The sequence below is a fragment of the Engystomops pustulosus genome, chromosome 3, assembly GCF_040894005.1.
Source record: "Engystomops pustulosus chromosome 3, aEngPut4.maternal, whole genome shotgun sequence".
Lineage (NCBI taxonomy): Eukaryota > Metazoa > Chordata > Amphibia > Anura > Leptodactylidae > Engystomops > Engystomops pustulosus.
The window spans coordinates 194,532,447-194,554,560 of record NC_092413.1 but is presented as its reverse complement, the minus strand read 5'-3'; the positions used below and the strand labels follow the sequence as shown (position 1 = coordinate 194,554,560).

At 43.4% G+C, this 22,114-nt stretch overlaps 2 protein-coding genes across 2 annotated transcripts in view; one reads left to right on the top strand and one right to left on the bottom strand.

Annotated features, from left to right (window-relative positions):
• Positions 1-22,114, bottom strand: part of SNTG2 (syntrophin gamma 2) — a 285,995-nt gene that overhangs the window by 204,942 nt on the left and 58,939 nt on the right. The gene's annotated exons all lie outside the window — the stretch shown is intronic.
• LOC140120685 (germ cell nuclear acidic protein-like) lies at positions 6,503-9,420 on the top strand. The gene is made up of 8 exons (XM_072139645.1): positions 6,503-6,608; positions 7,035-7,112; positions 7,589-7,670; positions 7,767-7,812; positions 8,018-8,168; positions 8,269-8,398; positions 8,491-8,698; positions 8,940-9,420. Exons 1-8 carry the CDS (start codon positions 6,534-6,536, stop codon positions 9,025-9,027), a joined length of 858 nt encoding a protein of 285 aa, XP_071995746.1. The 5' UTR covers positions 6,503-6,533; the 3' UTR covers positions 9,028-9,420.

Sequence of the window (22,114 nt, the reverse complement as noted above, 5' to 3'; positions counted from 1 at the left end):
TCAGTTTTTACCATGTAGGTTATATAGGTTTTATCGTATTTTAACCCCATAAGGACCAGGCCCTTTTCCATCTTTGCGTCTTTATTTTTCGCTCACTACTTTCCATGTAGGGAGCTGTGTGATGGCTTGTTTTCTGCGTAACAAATTGCACTTCATAGTGATGGTATTTAATATTCTATGCCGTGTACTGGGAAGCGGGAAAAAAAATTGCAGTGAAAATGATGAAAAAACACATTAGCGCCATTTCTTGTGGGCTTGGATTTTATGTCTTTCACTGTGAGCCCTAAATGACAGGTCTACTTCATTCATTGGGTCAATATGATCATGAGGATGCAAAATTTGGATAGGTTTTATAATGTTTTCATACATTTATAAAAATTAAAACCTCCTGTACAAAAAAAAAAATTCTTCATTTTGCCGCATTCTTGCGCTAATAACATTTTCATACTATGGTGGACAGAGCTGTAGGTGATGTCATTTTTTGCGACTTTTGATGACGTTTTAAATGCTTTTATTTTTAGGATTGTACAACCTTTTGATCACTTTTTATTGAAATTTTTATATTTTTCAAAATGGCAAAAAAGTGCTATTTTCGACTTAGGGTGCTATTTTCCATTACAGGGTTAAACGCAGTGAAAAACCGTTCTTATATTTTGATAGATCAAGCATTTTCAGACATGGCGATACCTAATGTGTTTATGATTTTTACTGTTTATTTATATTTATATCAGTACTAGGGAAAGGGGGGAGTTTGAATTTTTAATTAATTTTTAATATAATTTTTTATTTTTTACTTACCTGTCTAATAAGGGGGCCCTATTATTACTAATATATGAGGAGGGGTGATATGTGTGTTAAGGCTTTTTGACCGGGCTGCGTTTTAGTTCTTTTACATTTGTACATTTTCTATAGATCAAGTATGTATGTATACATATATATATTGTGAGACACTGAAGGGGTTAACGGTGGATGGGCGGTATGTTTCCCCTAGGTTTTGCTATTATGCAAGGCCTTAGTGCTGAGGTTGGGTGTCCAGCACCTTGGACACAGGTGATGGGAGCAGCCCAATCAGCCTTTTTTTTAAACCGCTCAGCAGAGCTCAGAGGGTTGTCTCTCTCTGGAAGTTGGCTGGAGAGCACACAGCCCTGACCTCTGTGCCTGGAGCAGCCAAGTGATTTTGTTAGTGGTGAGTTAGTGAACACCTGTATAGTTAGCACCCTGACGGGTAGGATTTTGTTTGTTTAATGCCTGAATGTAAAGGCTGTTTTATTTTGCTGCTACAATAAACGCAGGCGAGACCTGTTTTGGACTGTACTTTGGTGTCACTGTCTTGAACTGCATCACAGCACCCTGCTACCACGGTCTCTACTGGGCCAAATCTCCCACATATGGTGGAGGATGCGGGCAGTTCAAAAAGACACACACCTGAAAGGCTCGCTACATCCTGCAACATTGCATGGCCTGGGTGAAAGCAGCAGGCAAATTGCAGGATAAAGCCAAGATGGAGGACTTTATTAAAGCCATGCTCCAGCAGCAGGAGGAGAGATCCCGCCAGCAGCAGGAGGAGGCCAGAGCTTATCGGCAGCAGCAGCAGGAAGAGTCCCAGGCTAATCGACAGCTGCAGCAAGCCATGCTCCAGCAGCAGCAGGCAGAGTCCCGAGCCATGCTACAGCAACAGCAGGCAGAGTCCCGAGCCATGTTCCAGCTGATGATGGAAAAGTTTTCTGGCGTTATGGCAGCACCGCAAGCGACGACTACTGAGGGGTCCCATACTGGTTTGCAAGGGTACCCGGTTGTCCAGTGCTCCGCACGGGCTGCAGTGCAGAAGGCTTTACAAAAGATGACGGCGACCGACGACGTGGAGGCTTATCTCACTGTGTTCGAGCAAGTAGCTGAGCGAGAGGAGTTACCAGCTGAGCAGTGGGCAGATGTCCTGGCACCGTTCCTGACCGGCGAATCGCAGAAGGCCTACTACGACCTGAGTGAAACGGAGGCCCGTGAGTACCCCCAGCTAAAGGCGGAGATTCTGGCTCGTCTTGGGGTCACCGTTCAAGTTCGTTCCAGCCGGGTCCACCAGTGGGCATACTCTGAAAAACTACCCCCGCGCTCCCAAATGCATGACCTGATCCATCTTGTCCGGAAGTGGCTACAACCCGATGACTGCACCCCAGCACAGATGGTCGAGAGAGTGGTTCTTGACAAGTTCACCCGTTCTCTGCCCTCTCGGCTCCAGCGGTGGGTTGGACAGGCCGGTCCCACAAATGCTGAGGAACTCGTGTCCCTAGTAGAGAGATATCGGGCTACGGAGGATCTTCTACTTATCCCTCCCACACGAAGCAGTGCCAGTGACAAGGCCATTAAACCATCTGGTAGGACTGCTACTGCAGAAAAAGGGAAACAGGTCAGGTTGGGAGGGGGTACACTGGGGGGCTTGGATACACAGAAACCCAGTGAGGCTCGTGACCGAGGTCATAGCCGTATCCAGTGCTGGCGATGCCATGAAATGGGCCATATTGCTGCCAACTGTCCCCTGTCAGTGGAGCCAATGGACTGCAACCAGACCCGGCGAATGTCACTGTTTGCCCGGCCGGTTCTGGCTGCCGAGTCAGTCACGGATGCAGAACCCCAAGTGTGTATGGTCACAATCGGTGGTCACACGGTGGAAGCCTTGCTAGACTCAGGGAGTCTGGTTACCCTGGTGCGGGGAACTTTGGTTGATCCTGGACTGTACAGTGGGCGTAAAGTGGGAGTGTTGTGTATACATGGGGACACTCGCGAATATCCCACTGCTGTCATCAACCTACATACACCTTGTGGTACTATTACCCATGAAGTGGGGGTGGTGGGGACCCTGTTTCATGAGGCTATTATCGGCAGAGACTTACCGGTGTTTTGGGACCTCTGGAGACGAAGACCCACCTCAGGTGCTGTTGCAGATAATGGACGTCAGGTATGTCCGGCCTTGGCCCCTGAACCCTTTGAGGCCGATGTACCCACACCAGCAGTAGGGGTGACCCCATGTGATGAATTCTCTCCCCTAGAGGTCCTAGCTGGTGAGGTCGAGGGCCACGAGGAGGTGGCCGACATGCCGGACCTTGAGTTTTCCCGTGAGAATTTTGGGGCTGCACAGCTACAGGACCCTACCTTGTTTAAAGCACGGGAGAATGTTAAGGTGATAAATGGGGTACTCCAAATACCAGGGGCTGACAAAATATACCCCCGAATGGTGATTGTTGGGGAGCTGTTATACAGGGTCGACCAGATACGGGGTGAGGAGGTTGAGCAACTTGTAGTACCCCAATCTCACCGTAGGCTGGTGCTAGAGTTGGCACACAAACATGTGCTGGGAGGGCACTTAGGTGCTGAGAAGACCCGGGAGAGGATCCTGCAGAGATTTTTCTGGCCCGGGGTGTGGGAGGAGGTAAACCGGTATTGTAGCTCCTGCCCTGAGTGTCAACTTACTGCCCCGGTGTCCCACTTCAGGAGTCCTTTGGTCCCGCTACCAATCATAGAGGTGCCATTTGAGCGGATTGCAATGGATCTGGTTGGCCCGATAGTCAAATCCTCAAGGGGGCACCAATACATCCTGGTTATCCTGGACTACGCTACGCGGTATCCCGAGGCAATTCCATTAAGGAACACCTCCTCCAAAAATATTGCTAGGGAGCTGTTCCAGGTATTCTCACGCACAGGCCTCCCCAAGGAAATCTTGACTGACCAGGGTACCCCATTCATGTCTAGGGTAATGAAGGAGATGTGTAAGTTACTGCAGGTTAAACAGCTCCGCACCTCTGTGTATCATCCTCAGACAGATGGCCTAGTCGAGAGGTTTAACAAGACCTTGAAGGGGATGCTAAAGAGGGTGGTCAGCAAGGATGGGAAGGACTGGGATTGTTTGTTGCCCTATTTGATGTTTGCCATACGTGAAGTTCCCCAGTCCTCCACGGGTTTCTCACCCTTTGAGCTGTTATATGGCCGTTCCCCACGTGGGCTTTTGGATATAGCCAAGGAGACCTGGGAACAGGAGAGGACCCCCCACCGTAGTGTGATAGAACACGTCTCCCTTATGCAGGACCGCATAGCGGCGGTAATGCCCCTTGTAAAGGAGCACATGACAAGGGCACAAGAGGCCCAGTCTAGGGTCTACAATAGGTCAGCCAGACTCAGGACCTTTAACCCAGGCGACAGAGTGCTAGTTCTGGTGCCCACCGTTGAGAGCAAGTTCTTGGCAAAATGGCAAGGACCATATGAGGTCATGGAGAAAGTGGGGGAGGTTAACTACAAGGTATCTCAGCCGGGGAGGAGGAAACCCGAACAGATATACCACGTGAACCTCCTAAAGCCATGGAGGGAAAGAGAGTCCCTGATAGCCGTGGGAGTAGAAAAAGCGTCTGTCCCCAAGAAGGTGACACCGAAGGTAGGTGTACCCGATGCCAAGGTGCCTGAAGTACAGATCCCGGAGTCCCTCTCCAGGGCCCAGATTCAGGAAGCGAAGGAGTTTGTGCTCCGAAATGTGGATGTGTTCTCTAAGTTACCGGGACGTACTTCAGTCATCAAGCATGACATCGTAACCGAACCCCACATCCGGGTACACCAAAAACCCTACCGGGTCCCGGAAGCGCGCCGGAAAGCCATATCCGAAGAAGTCAGGCAGATGTTAGACCTGGGGGTTATCGAGGAGTCTAAAAGTGACTGGTCGAGTCCTATTGTGTTGATTCCCAAACCTGATGGTTCCCTACGGTTCTGCAATGACTTTAGGAAGTTGAACGAGGTGTCCAAATTTGATTCTTATCCCATGCCCAGGGTTGACGAGTTGATAGAACGACTTGGACATGCTAGGTTCTTCTCCACCCTTGACCTGACGAAAGGGTATTGGCAGGTACCCCTTACTGACAGGGCCAAAGAGAAGACCGCTTTTGTTACCCCTGATGGGCTTTTTCAGTACGTGGTACTCCCCTTTGGGCTACATGGGGCTCCCGCCACATTCCAGAGGTTAATGGATCTCGTGCTTAAACCTCACCGGAGATATGCCTCGGCCTATCTGGATGACATCATAGTCTATAGTAACGATTGGGAGAGTCACCTGGCCAAGGTGCAAGCAGTGGTAGACTCCCTGAGGGCAGCAGGGTTTACAGCGAACCACCAAAAATGTGCTCTGGGTCTGGAAGAGGCCCGTTACCTGGGGTACCGTATTGGGCGAGGTGTCATCAAACCCCAAGTAAATAAAGTGGAGGCGATCCAGCAGTGGCCACGACCTATGAGCAAGAAGCAAGTGAGGGCTTTCCTAGGCATAGTGGGCTATTATCGCCGATTTATCCCCGATTTTGCTACCATAGCGGCACCCCTGACTGACCTGACCAAGGGTAGCAGGGCGGTGATGGTAAAGTGGAGTGAAGAGGCTGAGGGGGCGTTTCAGCGACTTAAGACGGTTTTGTGCGAGGGACCGGTACTGATCACCCCTGACTTCACCAAGACCTTTATTGTGCAGACTGACGCTTCTGACGTGGGCTTAGGGGCTGTACTGTCCCAAGTAGTGGAGGGTGAGGAACATCCCGTGACATTCCTGAGCCGCAAGCTCACACCCCCTGAGAAGAACTATAGCATAGTTGAGAGGGAGTGCTTGGCGATAAAATGGGCTCTGGAATCCCTGAGGTATTACTTGATAGGGCGACAGTTTACACTAGTGACCGATCACTCTCCCCTCACCTGGATGAGTCAGGCCAAAGAGAGGAACGCCAGGGTCACAAGGTGGTTCCTAATGCTGCAGAATTTCAAATTCACGGTAGAACATCGAGCAGGAAAGCTGCATGGGAATGCCGATGCCCTATCCCGTACCCACTGTCTGATGGCCAAAAGTGTTCGCCCCCACAGGGTCAAACAGAGGGGGAGGGTATGTGAGACACTGAAGGGGTTAACGGTGGATGGGCGGTATGTTTCCCCTAGGTTTTGCTATTATGCAAGGCCTTAGTGCTGAGGTTGGGTGTCCAGCACCTTGGACACAGGTGATGGGAGCAGCCCAATCAGCCTTTTTTTTAAACCGCTCAGCAGAGCTCAGAGGGTTGTCTCTCTCTGGAAGTTGGCTGGAGAGCACACAGCCCTGACCTCTGTGCCTGGAGCAGCCAAGTGATTTTGTTAGTGGTGAGTTAGTGAACACCTGTATAGTTAGCACCCTGACGGGTAGGATTTTGTTTGTTTAATGCCTGAATGTAAAGGCTGTTTTATTTTGCTGCTACAATAAACGCAGGCGAGACCTGTTTTGGACTGTACTTTGGTGTCACTGTCTTGAACTGCATCACAGCACCCTGCTACCACGGTCTCTACTGGGCCAAATCTCCCACAATATATATATATATATATATATATAGTGTGTGTATATATGAAGTGTATGTCCTCACATCCCTCTTAGTGATGTGACAATCCCAGTATTCTAGAACGATGATGTCACAACACAAAGACGTGATAAAAGTTCTGGTTCTGTCCACACTTAGTGTGGTGATAGAGTTTGTGGAGTTTGGATTTTGCTACTGAGCAAAATGAAAGACAAAAATATGCGCAAACGTTGCTTTACCATCGAGTCTGATACAGACAACAGCAACGGCAAAGACCAGGTAAGTGACACCATTGTTCCATTGTTGTATGGAGAATTTCTAGCAAAAATTTGTATTTTTAACCTATTTTACTGCTCATCCATACGATCAGAACACTATTACTGTGTAGTTTTCATCAAGTGACCCAATGATAAACCTCATTATACCAGTATCATCCATATTCTAGATTTAGATTAAGATATTTTGGAATAGATTTTGACTCCCTACTTGAGCCCTATCACAATTTTACATGTCTACTTTTTAAAAAAGGAGTTTTCTATCTAAGGTGACCTGTCCAATCACATAGCAGAGCCCGTGCTGTGATGCATTCAGAGGCACTGCCCATTTGTCATTGTCCAGAAGTAGATCCCCTCCTAGAAAAACTTTTGTGATTAAAAATTGTGCAAACTTGATGTTAAAAATTCTCTTATTTTTATTCCTTCATAGTTACTGGTCAATAAAAAATGCCGTAGGATTTCTGCGTCCGATATAGAGGACAGCAGCAGTGATGAGACCCTCCATCAGGTGAGCGCTCACTTCTCCCATCTGTACCTCAGTTTTCTGTGTATATGGAACATTATGGGGCACATTTACTTACCCGGTCCTGTCGCAATCCTGCGGCAGGTTTCCCGACGAGGATTCGGGTCTTCCGGCTATTCACAATGGTCCGTGCGCCAATGTCCACCAGGTGACGCTGCTGCGCCAAGTTCTGCCGGAGTTCACTATCCTATTCCTGGTGCATGTGTGTGTCTAGAGACCCTTTTTTTAAAAAATCGTGCGATTTTCCCGAATCCGACGGCCACGCCCCCGTTTTTCGTCGCGTGAAACCTGGCACTGATGCGACGCAATCCGATCGCATGCGCCAAAAACTCGGGGCAATTCGGCGCAAAATGATAAAATTCTGAAAACCCGGTGGAAAAACGCGATTCGGACCCTTAGTAAATGTGCCCCTATGTGTTATATTATTATATTAACCTGAAGGTTTGTTTCCTTTCTTCCAGTCTCATCCAGTTCCAAGGTCTCTGAGGAGCCTTGAAGATTATGATGATGGCTCAGGCCCTCATCTGCTCTATATACAGACAGGTATTTCATTATCGGAAACTTTTCCTAGTAAATTCGACTTATTATTGAAATCTGAATTCTATAGAAGTAAATGATGATATTTGTCCTGTTTTCCAGAGCCAAGTTCTCCCCGTTTTGGTTTTGTGGATGTTGAGACAGCAAGGTAATGTATTTCTATATAAACCACACTATACAATTCATGTTATCTAGTCACTAGGTGGCAGTATTATGTATCATTGCTTTTCTTCTTAGTTCATGTTATCTGGTCACTAGGTGGCAGTATTCTGTATTGCTTTTCTTCTAAGTTCATGTTACATGTTGTATGTTCTTAGAATCTTCATTATTAATGTTTGATCTTCTATATACAGTAACAAGAGATCAGAGCGTCCCAACAATTATGATTTCTTGAAAGATCTGTCTTTTCCAACATCCAAATTTGTGACCAACTTCCGGGGGAACAGACAGGAGCTTACAAGACGTCTGTACAAATTTTATAACAGAACCGTCTTTGAGAACCAGGTATACAATAGTAATATAGAGCCCAATACAGGGTGAAATGTTGGACGTAGTGAATGGTGGGTCAATGTTTCTTTCTCTGTTTTCTCCTTCTGTCTTGTAGCTTCCTGCATCCATGGACATCAGCTGGAATAAGAGGCTGCGAAGAACATCGGGTCGCACCGGTTACCAGCTGAATAATGGGCAGCGCGAAGCCTTCGTAGAATTATCAGATAAAGTCTGTGATTCTGCCGGTAGGTCTCACATCAGGGAGAAGTTAGAGATTTGCTGGAATCTCCCATGTGTCTTTACAAGTGACTATAAGTAACTTCTCCTCATTCTGCAGAACGACTTCGAGACACTTTGATCCATGAACTGTGTCATGCTGCCTGCTGGATCCTAGATGGAGAAGTAGAGCCTGGCCATGGCTGGCTGTGGGAATCTTACTGCCAGAGAGTGGCACAGATTCTCCCTGATCTTCCACCCATCACGGTGCACCACAGCTATGAGATCCACTACACCGTGATCTACCAGTGCTCAGCGTGCCAAGCCAGGTAACTGCCAGCTCTATGCCACCAAATTACATCTACCATAGACAGACTGGTGGTAGTTCTGGGATGGTGATCATCTATCTCAGGCCTCTTGCGCTAATCTTTGAATATATATAATGTGTTAGTTACTACCACTGCTTCCTTCTCTGCCAGTGTTTTCTGCAGTCATACATGTAGGGGATTTCTAATTGATTTTGGATATGTTTTTGTAACGATTTTTTTTTTTTGATCCTTGCCTCTGTAGTTATGGACGATGGACGGCCTCTTTAGACACGGAGAAGTATGGCTGTGGTTACTGTAAGAACCGTCTGGTTCTTATAAACCCCACCTGAAAACCACCATCAGTGACCATCAGGCTCCACCATCAGCCAGAGCATAGAGCCGGCCAAGAAGGCAGCACATGAAGAAGACATAAAGACCTGTGAGACGTCTTCTCATCCATCCTAGGGCAGCACAGAGGCTCAGTGGTTAGCGCTGTGGCCTTGCAGCACCTGGCTCCAGAAAGCTCCTGGACAGCGCTGCATGGAGTTTGTATATTCTCCCTGTGTTTGCGTGGGTTTCCTCCGGGCACTCCGGTTTCCTCCCACATCCCAAAAATATACTGATAGGTTAATTGACTTCCCTCCAAATTGTCCCAAACATTAATGATGGTCGTCCCTGCTCAACACCAACATCAACAGCAGGAGATGGATCCATCATAAAATAAAAGATACATTTGATGATTTTAGACACATTTGATGATTTCTGTCATTCATTATACAGATCATACACTGCATTATGTGCCCATAGAGCTGTAGGCTAGGCGAGACAAAGCTGTTCTTCAGCAGCTGAGGTGTTCATTATAAAGGTATCATGTAAAACAAATGTATTGTATAGGAGCAAGGTATACGACATTTACATCCTCTTTAAATAAAGAAGGTAAATGCGGGGTTGGCTGGATGGTGCCATGTGAGAAACAAGAAGTCCCAGCCCAACCTCATAAATACAGCATCTGTCTATACCCACCACAGAGGAGAAATGCAGACATGTCATAAATGTAGCCATCTTATTGTACCATGGGATCACTTAACAAAAACCACCACAATCAATGGAATGAGGACGGTAAATATGTTTTCCATATGGAGAAACTCTCTGGTGGTTTATATAGACAGTGCCTTAGGTGTTGCACTGATTGGCTTCCAACTTGGCACCTTGGTGTGGGCTCACAAGTTCCCCCCTTGACACAAACTGCGGATATCGCATGGCCTCCTCTGCACACACTTTGTTATCCACTCCGGGATTCCCTGCCAGGTATTGGCATCTTCAGTGTGTGATTAGACACTTAGAGCAGAGGAAAAAGCCACAGATGCACCACAGAGCCACAGTGGCACATTTACTTACAAGGTCACCGGAGTTCATTAAAAGTGCATTGTCCGAGTATAACACAGCGTGCGGCAATGCACTAAGTTTAAAAGATTTAAACCTACAAACAGGTTTTTACGCAAAACAACACCACTTTGGACATAGTGGCTGCACCACCCACCAGATATGTCAGGAGGGCAGGCTAATGATAATTCTCCCTCATATAATCCATTACACAGCAGGTCAGTACACCTTTGCAAAGATCAGTAGAACCACAATGCTCATGCAACTCCCATTACCAAAAGTGTGCACTGGATGGAGGGCAAAATACATGAGTGTGCACTTGGCCTTTAAATGTCAGGAACTGACACATGAAACAGACGATGTGGAAAGGTCGGAGCACAATGAGGAGCATGGCGAGCAGGAGGAGCAGTACCTGATGGCAGGTAACACAGGAAACACAACCACCCTTACATCACCATTGCTGTAGGGTTCCTTGTGATTACATTAAAATAGGGTAGGGGACAAAAAGAAGTGAGCATCAGAGTTTATTTGTAGTCTGTTACCATGGATACACATCGGTGTGCATAGAAGCCTTACACTTTACCATCATATGCATCTGTGTTTTTCGTCAATTTACAACAATGTTGGATAATTTTTTCATTTGAAATGTTTTATAAAAATGGGTAGAAGTGAAGTATATAGTAGTTATAGTGAAGATCAGAGCCATTTTGGGACCACGTCCATTGTTACTACTTCAATCTACATGTCCTGATACAGAACACCGGGTCAAGGCTGACAAAAGTGAACGTAGATGAGTAGTTCTAGAGATGAGCAGATCTGTAAAATGTACAGTAACTTCTTACTGATTCTCCGGGAGACAAATCAGCCTTATTCATTGTGAATCTCAAACCCGACAAATCAATTCTCTCATCTCTCCCTATTACTTGTAATACTCCATGCCGATGACATTCCTTGCATACCATCATCCCGGAACTGTATAAAATCAAAGGAGCTGCAGGCAATCTTTTCCGGCAATTATAAGCAAACACATAGTTTTCCATTCACGTACAAAGTCGTATAGACATACTAATAAAATATGAATGCAGCAAACTAATATGATCTTTGCATACCTTAATTTCGGAATTTTTGAAGTTGCCCGGTGATATATAATTATAGAGAAAACTCTGTCTGTATTATGTTTATGTAGTGCACAAGGGGAGGAGCCTTGCCTGCTAGTGCACTTATTTCCTAATTTGTTTGTCTTCTTTTTATTGCAGATGTCAATCAATTTGTAAAAAAAAGCAATACTGGGTGGTGCTGACAGGTGTAGAAAGAAGAAAACAGGCCAAGCATAGCCAAGCATAGCCTGCCACTGGTGCACATTAGCATAAAGATAAAACAATATAGGAATTTGGAGAATAGAGGAAAAGCGGTGCACCTGCGCTTGATGTTCCCCCTGCCCCTTTGCTACAGCTAGATATATGAGGAATAGTGTTGAGTGGACCCAACCCCCAAAGTTCTAATGAAATTTGGGGCGAGCCCAGGTTTGGCTCAAGCTCACACCTCCTTCCCCCGCTCTCCTTGAACTGTGCCACCAGCACCAATTGTTTAAATTACAGTGACTATGACTGTCAGCACTAACCTGTTGGTGACACAAAGCATCACCATTTTGGGGAGGATCGTAATTATTTAAATGCTGCTACACAATTTGTAGAAGAAATTTACCATATTTTTTCAACTATAAGATGCACTTTTTAGCTGGATAAAATCTTATAGTTTGAAGGACAGGAGGATCCAGCACTGCCTGTCCCTCCTGACCATTGCAATGGAGATAGAGTGAAGCGCTGACAAAGCATTTCACCAGATCTCCTAGAGAGCAGAGCGCTGCTCTCTCTCTCTCATCTAGCTCTCCCATTGTAACAAACAGAACCTTAAGTGATGTAAGAAGCATGGGACTGATCACATGCTTCCTGCATCACTCAAAGTCCTCATGCTGCCAGGGATGGGGCAAAGAAAAAACTGCAGGCTGGAACCGTGTAAGAGGTGTTTGTGTGATTCTATGTCTGTGCACGACAGTGTCCAGTGTGCTCCTGTGTCTGGGTATGGCAGTGCCCAATGTGCTCCTGTATCTCTCTATGGCAATGCCCAGTGTGTTCCTGTATCTGTGTATGGCAGTGCCCGGTGTGTTCCCGTGTCTGTGTACGGCAGTGCCCGGTGTGTTTCTGTGTCTGTGTATGGCAGTGCCCAGTGTGTTCCTGTATCTGTGTATGGCAGTGCCCGGTGTGTTCCTGTGTCTGTGTACGGCAATGCCCGGTGTGTTCCTGTGTCTGTGTATGGCAGTGCCCAGTGTGTTCCTGTATCTGTGTATGGCAGTGCCCGGTGTGTTCCTGTGTCTGTGTACGGCAATGCCCTGTGTGTTCCTGTATCTGTGTATGACAGTGCCCAGCGTGTTCCTGTGTCTGTCTATGGCAGTGACCAGTGTGTTCCTGTGTCTGTGTATGGCAGTGCCCGGTGTGTTCCTGTGTCTGTGTACGGCAATGCCCAGCGTGTTCCTGTATCTGTTTATGACAGTGCCCAGCGTGTTCCTGTGTCTGTCTATGGCAGTGACCAGTGTGTTCCTGTGTCTTTGTATGGCAGTGCCCGGTGTGTTCCTGTGTCTGTGTATGGCAGTGCCCGGTGTGTTCCTGTGTCTGTGTATGGCAGTGCCCAGTGTGCTCCTGTTTCTGTGCATGGCAATGCCCTGTGTGTTCCTGTGTCTGAGTATGGCAGTGCCCGGTGTGTTCCTGTGTCTGTGTATGGCAGTGCCCGGTGAGTTTCTGTGTGTGTAGCAGAGCTGTGCTAGCTGTGCTTGTATGTGACCAACAGTTTAATTTTAATGACCTGTTTTTGGATGGGATATGTCTTGTAATAAGAAGCGTCTCATAGTATGAAAATATGGTAAACAGTTAACACCCACAATTGGTGCCAGCACTGATTATTTTAACAGGTCAGGTCAAGAAAGAGGATCAAACCTCTAAATGTATCTGGCAAACAGCCGTGCAGATGGACATTTCTATGCCTGGCAGGGACAGGCACAGGCCATAGTTAATGTGCCAATATGGCCCTCTACACGCCCCTTCACATTCACATGGCATGGAGGTGGCATAAGTGGGGAAGTAGTCACAATTCTTGGTCATACACTAATACACATAATTATAAATCCCCCTGGGTATGTCTAGAAAGTATATAATATGCCCTTTATAAGTTTACTGGAAGTAGGAGCTTATAGACTCAATTGCAAGTATTGGCTATACTGAAGGCCCCACCAGGGGGAGCTACTCGCATACAGGAAACTAAAGATTAGTAAACTCAAGCACCCGCAGGGGATTCGGAGAATTGTATCAATAAACTGAGCTCTAACTATATTAGATACATTAAAAAAATCAATCGGTAGAGAATTTCATAACATAAAAGAACATAAGATCAGATGACTATTCACTAACCATCTATAGGTTTACCATATTTATATTTATAGACAGATGTACATATATAGATGCAGATTCACAAAAAATGCACATTTCACACTGGATAAAAAAAAAGTTTTGATTTTTTTGATTGAAGTGTCAGAAAGTTTGTTGGTGAGTTGTTATTTGTTGGTGCGCTGCTGTAATTGCTGTGCTCCTTATGGGTTGAGTTGGCTTATTAATATTCCAGATCACAGATCACAACCCATTGCATTTCTTTTCTAGTCAGAGTGACTTGTAGCTCAGTTATGATCATCATTTTGTCAAATTCAAAGAATTTCATAGGAGTTTGTTCCGTTGTGAGGGATTTATACTAATGAATGACCTGTTATGGAGACCTTTACCTAACACAGCCAGAGAACCGGTCTATAATAGGGAGATGTTACTCCATATCATTAGTGTTATTTTTTTTTAAGAAAATGAAAATAAATTAAATTCTCAAATTTTAATCCCCTAGTGATGTTTACACAATAAAGATCATTTCTAACCCATTAACTTTACAATTTTACTCAGTTTTATTGCTGTTTAGCTCTTATCACTCAGTGTAAGATGGTCAGTGTAAGATTCCAGAGTGTGGGGCGGGGACTTTCTAAGCAGACACTTCATGATCCCTCTGTGCTATGAGATTCTCTGTGCTGACAAAGTGCTTAGATGATCAGGGTCCAGGTTTATCTACACTTTTATTTAGCCTCTGAACATTCACTAGTATCAGACACACAGAAAAAAGAGAGATGAGGCAGATCAGAGATGAGAGATGTTGAGATCCATGAAATGCATATAACACATAATGACACACCAGCTCTGCTACATCTGAGCTATAGCAACACTGTCAGCTCTGCTACATATGAGCTATAAGACACCCATAGTTCCACCCCAGCTGGATAAAAACCTTATCTTATCTGTAGCTTGTAGATTACGCGTCTGCACATGCTGCTAGTCGGCAGGAAGCTTCTATGTCTGAGCTTGTCTTTTAATGGAAGGGGAGGAGAATAATCTGCCCTGCCTGACCCTAGAGGAAATAAGAATTACATTCGGATCTTGGGGCAACCAGACTTGTATACACTGTAGAATGATAGAGACAGGTTGGAATAATATCTGTGAAATGCTGTATTTTTGTTAATAATAGTGAATTAGAGAATGTGTTATTTTGTTATCCTGAGTATATTTAAGAAACTTGTCTTCGTGGGAATAACCCTTTAATCCTTATTTATTTTCTTATCCAATTAGTGATGTCAAAGGTTAAACACTACGGTAAATATTTAAATTTTCATGGTAAAAGAAAAGGCGGAAAACACTTTTTTGCAATGCTGAAAAGATGGAATGGCGGACGTGGAAACATGCTCTCAACATATGTCTGCAAAGCTACATCTCTGTCCACATCAAACCTGATACATCAAACCTTTAACACAAAAATCCCAAAATAGCGAAAAAGGGAACTTAAAAGAAATTTTTAATCAAAATCAAACACGATACATCATGGTCATCCTGGCACTGTGACTCTGGTAATCTTCTTATATTTGCTATCCATGGCCTCCTAAAATAACATTATGCTAAAATCAAATTATGCTGATGAGCCTGTAGGGCTCTGAGGGTTTTACCAGAGCCCCTCTGTTCTGCAGAACACACCCACTGCTGCCCTTAGTCTACCCTATTAAATAATTTTCACCTCTATGGCACAAGGGGTAATACCAACATAATATCAAATATACACAGAACACATTTCTCTCTTTAATTTGTGGACCTCTCCGCAAGAGTTGACTTCACACATTTTCAAAGGTTGTCAAATTCTAAAAACCTATTTTCTGTAGTTGTTGCTATAGGGAACACCTCCAGTTTTCTCATTCATTTTCTATCCTATAATGTAGCGATGTCGGCCTCCATTATACACTGTACCGATGGCCATTATTTACACCCACACACGTGAATAAGGGAAAAAGTAAGAAAATCTCTTTAATATAGAAAATATAGATAGGAAAATATAGCAAATATAGGAGGACTTCACGTTATTGGTTGGATTGAACCAATTCTGTAGCTGTAACAGAAAATATGTTAATGGAAGACTATGGATATAATAAAATCCCAACCACAAGGATCATCTCTGCGTGTGCAATGAAGTATATGGGGAGTATATGAAGAAATTCATCCAGAAAATAAAGTGAAGTTATTTTACTAATTATCACCAGATAACAGAGAATTTGTTAGGATAGGGAACTTACTTACACCCAGAACATCTACCACCAGGATGAAGGACTTTAAGCAAATGAGCCTGAGGGGCTCCAGGTTCTAAAGGTGTTAATAGAGTCTGGAGCCGCTCAGGCTCATTTGAATATAGTCTTTCATCCTGATGGTAGATGTTTATTTAGAGGTTTGTCTAGAATTATTATCGGTAAACGGTAGCAAATTACCAGGAGTCCAACACTCAGCACTACCTCTATTAGTTAGTGGAGTTTGTGAAGGAGCTGTGCTTGGGGTTGCAGCTCACTTGAGCTGTTCACTTGACCATGTGAATATGATGTCACTGGTCTGTGTAGGTAAAAACAGTCTGATCTGTGGTAGTCTGACTGCTGAGACCACCACAGTTAACAAGAACAGGGGTCCCGTTCTCATAAATGGGTGAAGCGGCAAGTGGATAGGAGATAATAATGAAACTTGGGATGAATTTAAAGGGGTGATCCCATTTCAGCAAATTATTGTTATTGTTTTTATGATAACAAGTTATACAATTTTCCGATATACTTTCTGTATCAATTCCTCACAGATTTCTAGATCTCTGCTTGTTGTCAATCTATAGAAAGCTTCTATGTTTACTAATAGTGGACAAAAATTTGACCATGATCACACAGGTGTACGGCTCGTTATATCACAGAGAGTAATCAGAGCCGTGTGATATAATGAGCCGTGCACCTGTGTGACCATGGTCAGATTTCTAGTAGTGAACATAGAAGCTTTCCATAGAATGACGGCAAGCAGAGATCTAAAACACTATATGGAATTGATACCGAAAATATATTGGAAAATTGTATAGCTTTTTATCATAAAAAGAATGACATTCATTTGCTACAATGGGAACCTCTTTAATTTTAACTGGTCTTTTCGATGGGATGCTGAATGACGTCAGAGTTAGGAAGCTGCACAAAGGGTGCACAGGAGGCAGGGTGGGCAGTGCAAACTGCAATAGGAGGCGGAGCATCTTGACTGCATAGTCAAACTTTCCCACTTCATTGACTTCTTATGGAGGAGAAGGGATGAATAAAAGTACTTTTTGGATTCAAAATCATTCCAATTAATGTTGTGCTCCAATTGTCCTGGATATTGGTATATAACCCCTCTGAAATACAGATTTTTTTACAATTTATTTTCATTTTCCCTTGCCTACTCTGGGATAGATGAAGACAGCCGTATCTAGCCGTCATTTCGAATATAAATGTTAGATTCAGACCAAATCTATGAACCAATGAAAATATTCACTCATCTATAAATATGATTGGATGTTTTTATTATTGGATGTTATAATTGTTATTATTATAAATAGGTTTTACCCTAATACAAAAATTCTAGTTATAGAATATATATGTATATATATATTTTAGATCCAGCTCTTGCCTCCAGTCTTTGCCCCCAGACTTTGCATTGCTTATGATTAGCATTGCCCAGTGGGTAGAACAGCCGTGCCACTCATTCATCTATATCGTGTGTTTTAGCTCAGCGGAATAATATCTGGATGTAGAGATTTCCTCGTAGATTTCACCATCAGATAATTCCGATCTGTCAAGGTCACAGGCAGCAGTGATCACAGTCATTTGGTGTGAATAAAGCACTTTGAGAACAGATGCTGTAACATTTAATAAATCCCATCCCTCGGTGGTTTCCTCTTGGTGGTCCTTGAACTAACTTCATAATTGATACCACAGGAACAAAGTTGGGCCTCGTGTTTTCTCTCAGCCGTGTCACCTTGCCCATCTGCTGTGTCAGCCTTGACAGGAATTTGGATAGTGACAAAAAGCTGTCACATCCGATTGTGTTTTCGGCGGCGCTCACCGCAGACAGCCTGTAATTAATATGGCATTCCGGATTAGGACGCTTGCGCTGTGCGGAGGCGCTCATGAAATATTTACTCAGTGTTATTTAGGCTTTTTCTGGAACAAGGTTTCATGTCTAAATTAATGAGCGGCTCCAGGATAATAGATCATTCAGAATGTTGGTGGGAAAATGCAAAACTGTGCTACATATTGGGGTGAATTCATCATTAGGGAGACTCCTTGGGACAGTCCTATGACTGGGGCTTGTGTCCTGCTAATAAATGCGTTGTCAATATTCTAATGCCATGTTGTTGTCTACAACAGTCAAGACAGTCACAAAATACATAATAAGTCCCAATTAGAAATACGTTTGCATTGGATTTGGGTTCAGCCGCGGGACCCGGTCATATTGCTGGATTGACAGGCAAAATGCAAAGGTCTTGCAAGGGCTCTTGTATACATGTGTGTTGAGATCTGGTATATCTTTATGAGGATTTAAGGTTTGGAGTCCCCTCTCTTTATCATCTCTACAGGCCGGTATCAAACTTTTTTGGTGGTCATGGGCCCCTTTGAAGACTTGGGCCCTGGGCTGCCCCCTAAACCGCCCATATTATAATCTGCTAGTGATGGGTGAACCTGTTCTTGCAAATCTGACTATATAAAGCTGCATACAGTGTTAGGTATTGGCACTAGAGATCTGTGTAACACCATGGGAATTATTTACTAAGGGTCGCGGATCGCACATTTTTGTCAGACTGTTTGCCGTTTTTGGGATTTGCGCAGCTTTGACAGGTATTTAACAGGTTTGTGCGCTGGGATTGTGTTGCCCGTGATCAGTGTGATTTCATGCAAGAGAAATCGGGGGGCAGGCCGTCGGACGATCCGACTGATTTAACAGAGGATTTTGTTGCATACTTTCGGATTGTGGCGCAGCTGCGCTGGCTTTCATATGACAGAATGCAGGTGGTGGGCAGTTGGACGATCCAATGGATTCGGAATGAGCGCAGGATTTATGATTCAAATTGTGTCACAAGACAATGCACTTACATGCACCAGGAGGGAGAAGGTGAACTCCAGCGGACCTGAGTGGGGAAGCGACACATGCAAGATATCGGGCGCACGATCTTAGTGCATCATCGAACAATACACTTTCGGTGGATTCCGCGGAACGGGTAAGTACAAAAGGTATTTGTATTCCAGGATTGTAGCTGGACTTCGAGCACTGTGGTGTGTGAGATCTCTTCACTGAGCTCAACAAAGTCCCTCCCCTCGGTAGTCTCTCCTGTAGCAGGATTCTAGTTGGATATTACAGCATGGGTCGGGTCCTGAGCTGTATGAATATTATAGTCCCTACAAGTCTGAAATTACTTCCTACATCTGGTACTAGAATCAGCTGCTTGGGGAATAACGGATGTGTCACTTCTACCTGCTTTTAATGTGCAGCTTTAGGACCTTTGATGGACCTTCAAAGGTCCCTAAATGTCTCTTGTCTACATGTATATTGAGAGCAAGAACAGATGTACAAGGATTTCATGGGTTATGGTACTTCTTAGTATAAAATACTTAATTCCAGTGGCCCCCCTTGAAGGCCTGGGCCCAGGGCTGCTGCCCAAACCTCCTATATTATAATTCACAACTAGCATGGGTAGTAGTCGTTTGAATGCAGATGTCAAAGAACACAGCAGTTTGAGGACTTTCCTCCAGTACTCCAAGTCCAGCTACAATCCTGGAATTAAAATTCATATTTCACAGTCCTGCTGCTGCAGAAAAGTGAAAAAAATGAAGTGGTGGTCATGTATTCATTTTACATTTATATACTGGTTATAAAATAGTTCATAAACTTAGATATTAAAATATACCCCCTATAAATCTAGATTATAAACTGGACAAGGGTAAAAAAAGAAAAGATTTCCCAAGTCTCCTGTCAATATTATCTAAAGGAATGAAGGCAAATGCAAGCACAAATGAGTCTTCAGTTTATTACAGTGACAGAGCTGTCAGGGAACTCAAAAAAAGTCAATTTTTGCTTCCTATTTCCAAGCACAAGTTGGAAATTTTATGCAAAATCCTGGCACAAGCTGCACACGCTGTATATTCTGAATTGCTCTCATTTGCATGATCTGGGGACTTTTTCTGTAACTTCTAAACTTGGTGTAATGTGCTGAGCAGTGATTTAAGAGACATGATTAAAAATTAGCATTTGTTCTCCTGATATAAGACATGGATGCGGTGGAAGAGGCCATTCACCGCATTTCATCTATAAAAGATACATTTGCTATTTATCCCACAGTTCAGCGACATTTTCCAGGCTTCATAATAAATGTTTCAATTTGTGCCTTTATTATATATTTGTAATATGTCATCTGACATTTGGATGTAGTAAATCTTTCGGTGGGGAGGAATAATTTGTCTCTGACTGAGGAATCATTTGCAATTAGGTCTTGTCTGTGGCTTTTAAATAGTGTCACACATCAATGTGACGCGGGGAACGCAGAAGAGATTTCCAGAGATGAATAAAATAACGGAACGACTATTTTGGAAATGTCTTCAGTAAGTGTCTTTTACCCATTTATGTGCCTGTTTATAATACAGAAAAAACTTTAACATACTAATATACAAGTTAAAGAAGAAACTCAATAACTTTAAAGGGAACCTGTCATCAGGGACTTCATATTCACATCTTTTGATGTGAGTCCAATGTGCCACATCAAACTGAGTAAAATAGTTTATTATTTTTTATTTTTTGGTAACTAAAGACTTAAAAAAGGTCAATTTGGAACCCTAAACCACAAGTCCTACCTGTAGTTGGTATAAGGTCCCAGATAGGTCTAAGTTCAGGTCCAGCAGGACCTGCCTAGTTGTGAGCATTTTTCTCATATATATAAACCTAACCAATGAGTTTAACTGATTTTGCTCTCTGTCTCACTATTGTATTATAGAAACACTAATTTCTAATAGAACAGTTTATCAGTCCCTGCTCAGTACATTTCACCTCAACTAGTTGAAAGTGAAAGTAAGAGAATGAGCAGGGACTTATACAATGTTGTGTCAGAAGAGAGTGCTTATTAAATACTGTAGCCCTGCAGAGAGTAGAAAGAGTTAGGCCCCTTTTGCATGAGCATTTTTTTTTCGGTTTTATACTACAGCCAATGCATTTCAATGGGCAGTACATCTACTCATTTGAATGGAGGTATTGCTCACCGTACTGTAGTGTACATGCGAAAAAGATAGAGCACCCTCTATTATTCCTCGTACATGGTGGTGCCGGACTACTCCCTGTGGAGAGGGGTTGTGGGAGTAGCTCTCACCCCTCCTCTCTCCAACGTGTGGCTGTATGCTCGCTCGAACCGTAGCCTATGTTTGTTTGAAAGAGGACTTACAAGACAACCTAATGGTCTCATCATCCAGTAATGTAATGTTGAAGAGAACGGGACCATCATATATCTGATTTGACAACCTCTGTGCAGCTCTACATAATCTGTAGGTGCTATATAAATAAAGAATTATTATTATTATTATTATTATTATTATTATTACTATCCCACTGAATTCAATGAAATGCTTTCCATCATGCGAGTCCTCCCAATCTATCCCAACAATGGAAGGAAAAATACATGACCTGAGCCTAACACATACGAATATATTTGATCTTCATTTATACTCCATGAAAAAATGATGTAAATGGACAAATAATAATACAAAATTAGGAATAATTATTAATAAAATGAACAATTAATAGACAATCCGTAGCTTTCAATCATCTGTAACAGAACACCCCCTCCAAAATCCACCCCTGCAACAACATTTGCACTGCCCCAGAAAAGTAAGAGAAGTATCTGGGTTCATTTATTAATTACTATAATGCAATGTCATTTTCATAATTCCTCCACTGATGTGTTTATCTAAGCAGAGAAAAGAATAATCTGATCAGGAACTGCGCAGAAATCTTCTGTCGAAAGACGACTAATACGGTACTTCATCGCGAACCATTTCACGTATTTCTGTTGAGTACATGTTGTGTTCCCAGACTAAATTTCATTATTGTATCTTTTGTGTGGATCATAGAGAAGGGTTTTCTACATCAGGGCTTGTTAGTTTTATTCATTAGTCATTTATTATTTCATTGGTTTTATTGCTATTACCTCTATTATTATGATTATTCCTATTATGAGCAGTCATATAGTTAAGATTTGGACTTTATAATTATTACCATCATTATTATCATTATTTTTTGTGCTTTAATACAGCAAAGTTTTTTTTTATCTTAATGCTACAAACTATGTCGTTCCTACATTTTTTTTACCGTCTATGTAGTATAAACTTAGAATCATTTTAATTAAAAAAACAACTTGAAAAGGTAAAATACGGAGGAAAATTCGACTTTTTCCCATAATTACAACATATTAATAGACCAGCATGACGGTGGACTATATTCGGTCGACCATGCTGGTCACTTGCAGAGAACACAGGAGTATAGTGATAGAAATAGCTATTGTTGGTTCGCCCGTGTGAGTCTATTGTTATACTCATTTTTCAGTAGAACAGAGATTTCT

Bases quoted from the DNA above. Each gene is read 5' to 3' on its own strand.
- LOC140120685 (XM_072139645.1), top strand. From the start codon at position 6,534: ATGAAAGACAAAAATATGCGCAAACGTTGCTTTACCATCGAGTCTGAT. The intron at 7,113-7,588 runs GTGAGCGCTCAC...CCTTTCTTCCAG, and splicing joins GTGATGAGACCCTCCATCAG to TCTCATCCAGTTCCAAGGTC. The intron at 8,169-8,268 runs GTATACAATAGT...TCTGTCTTGTAG, and splicing joins GAACCGTCTTTGAGAACCAG to CTTCCTGCATCCATGGACAT.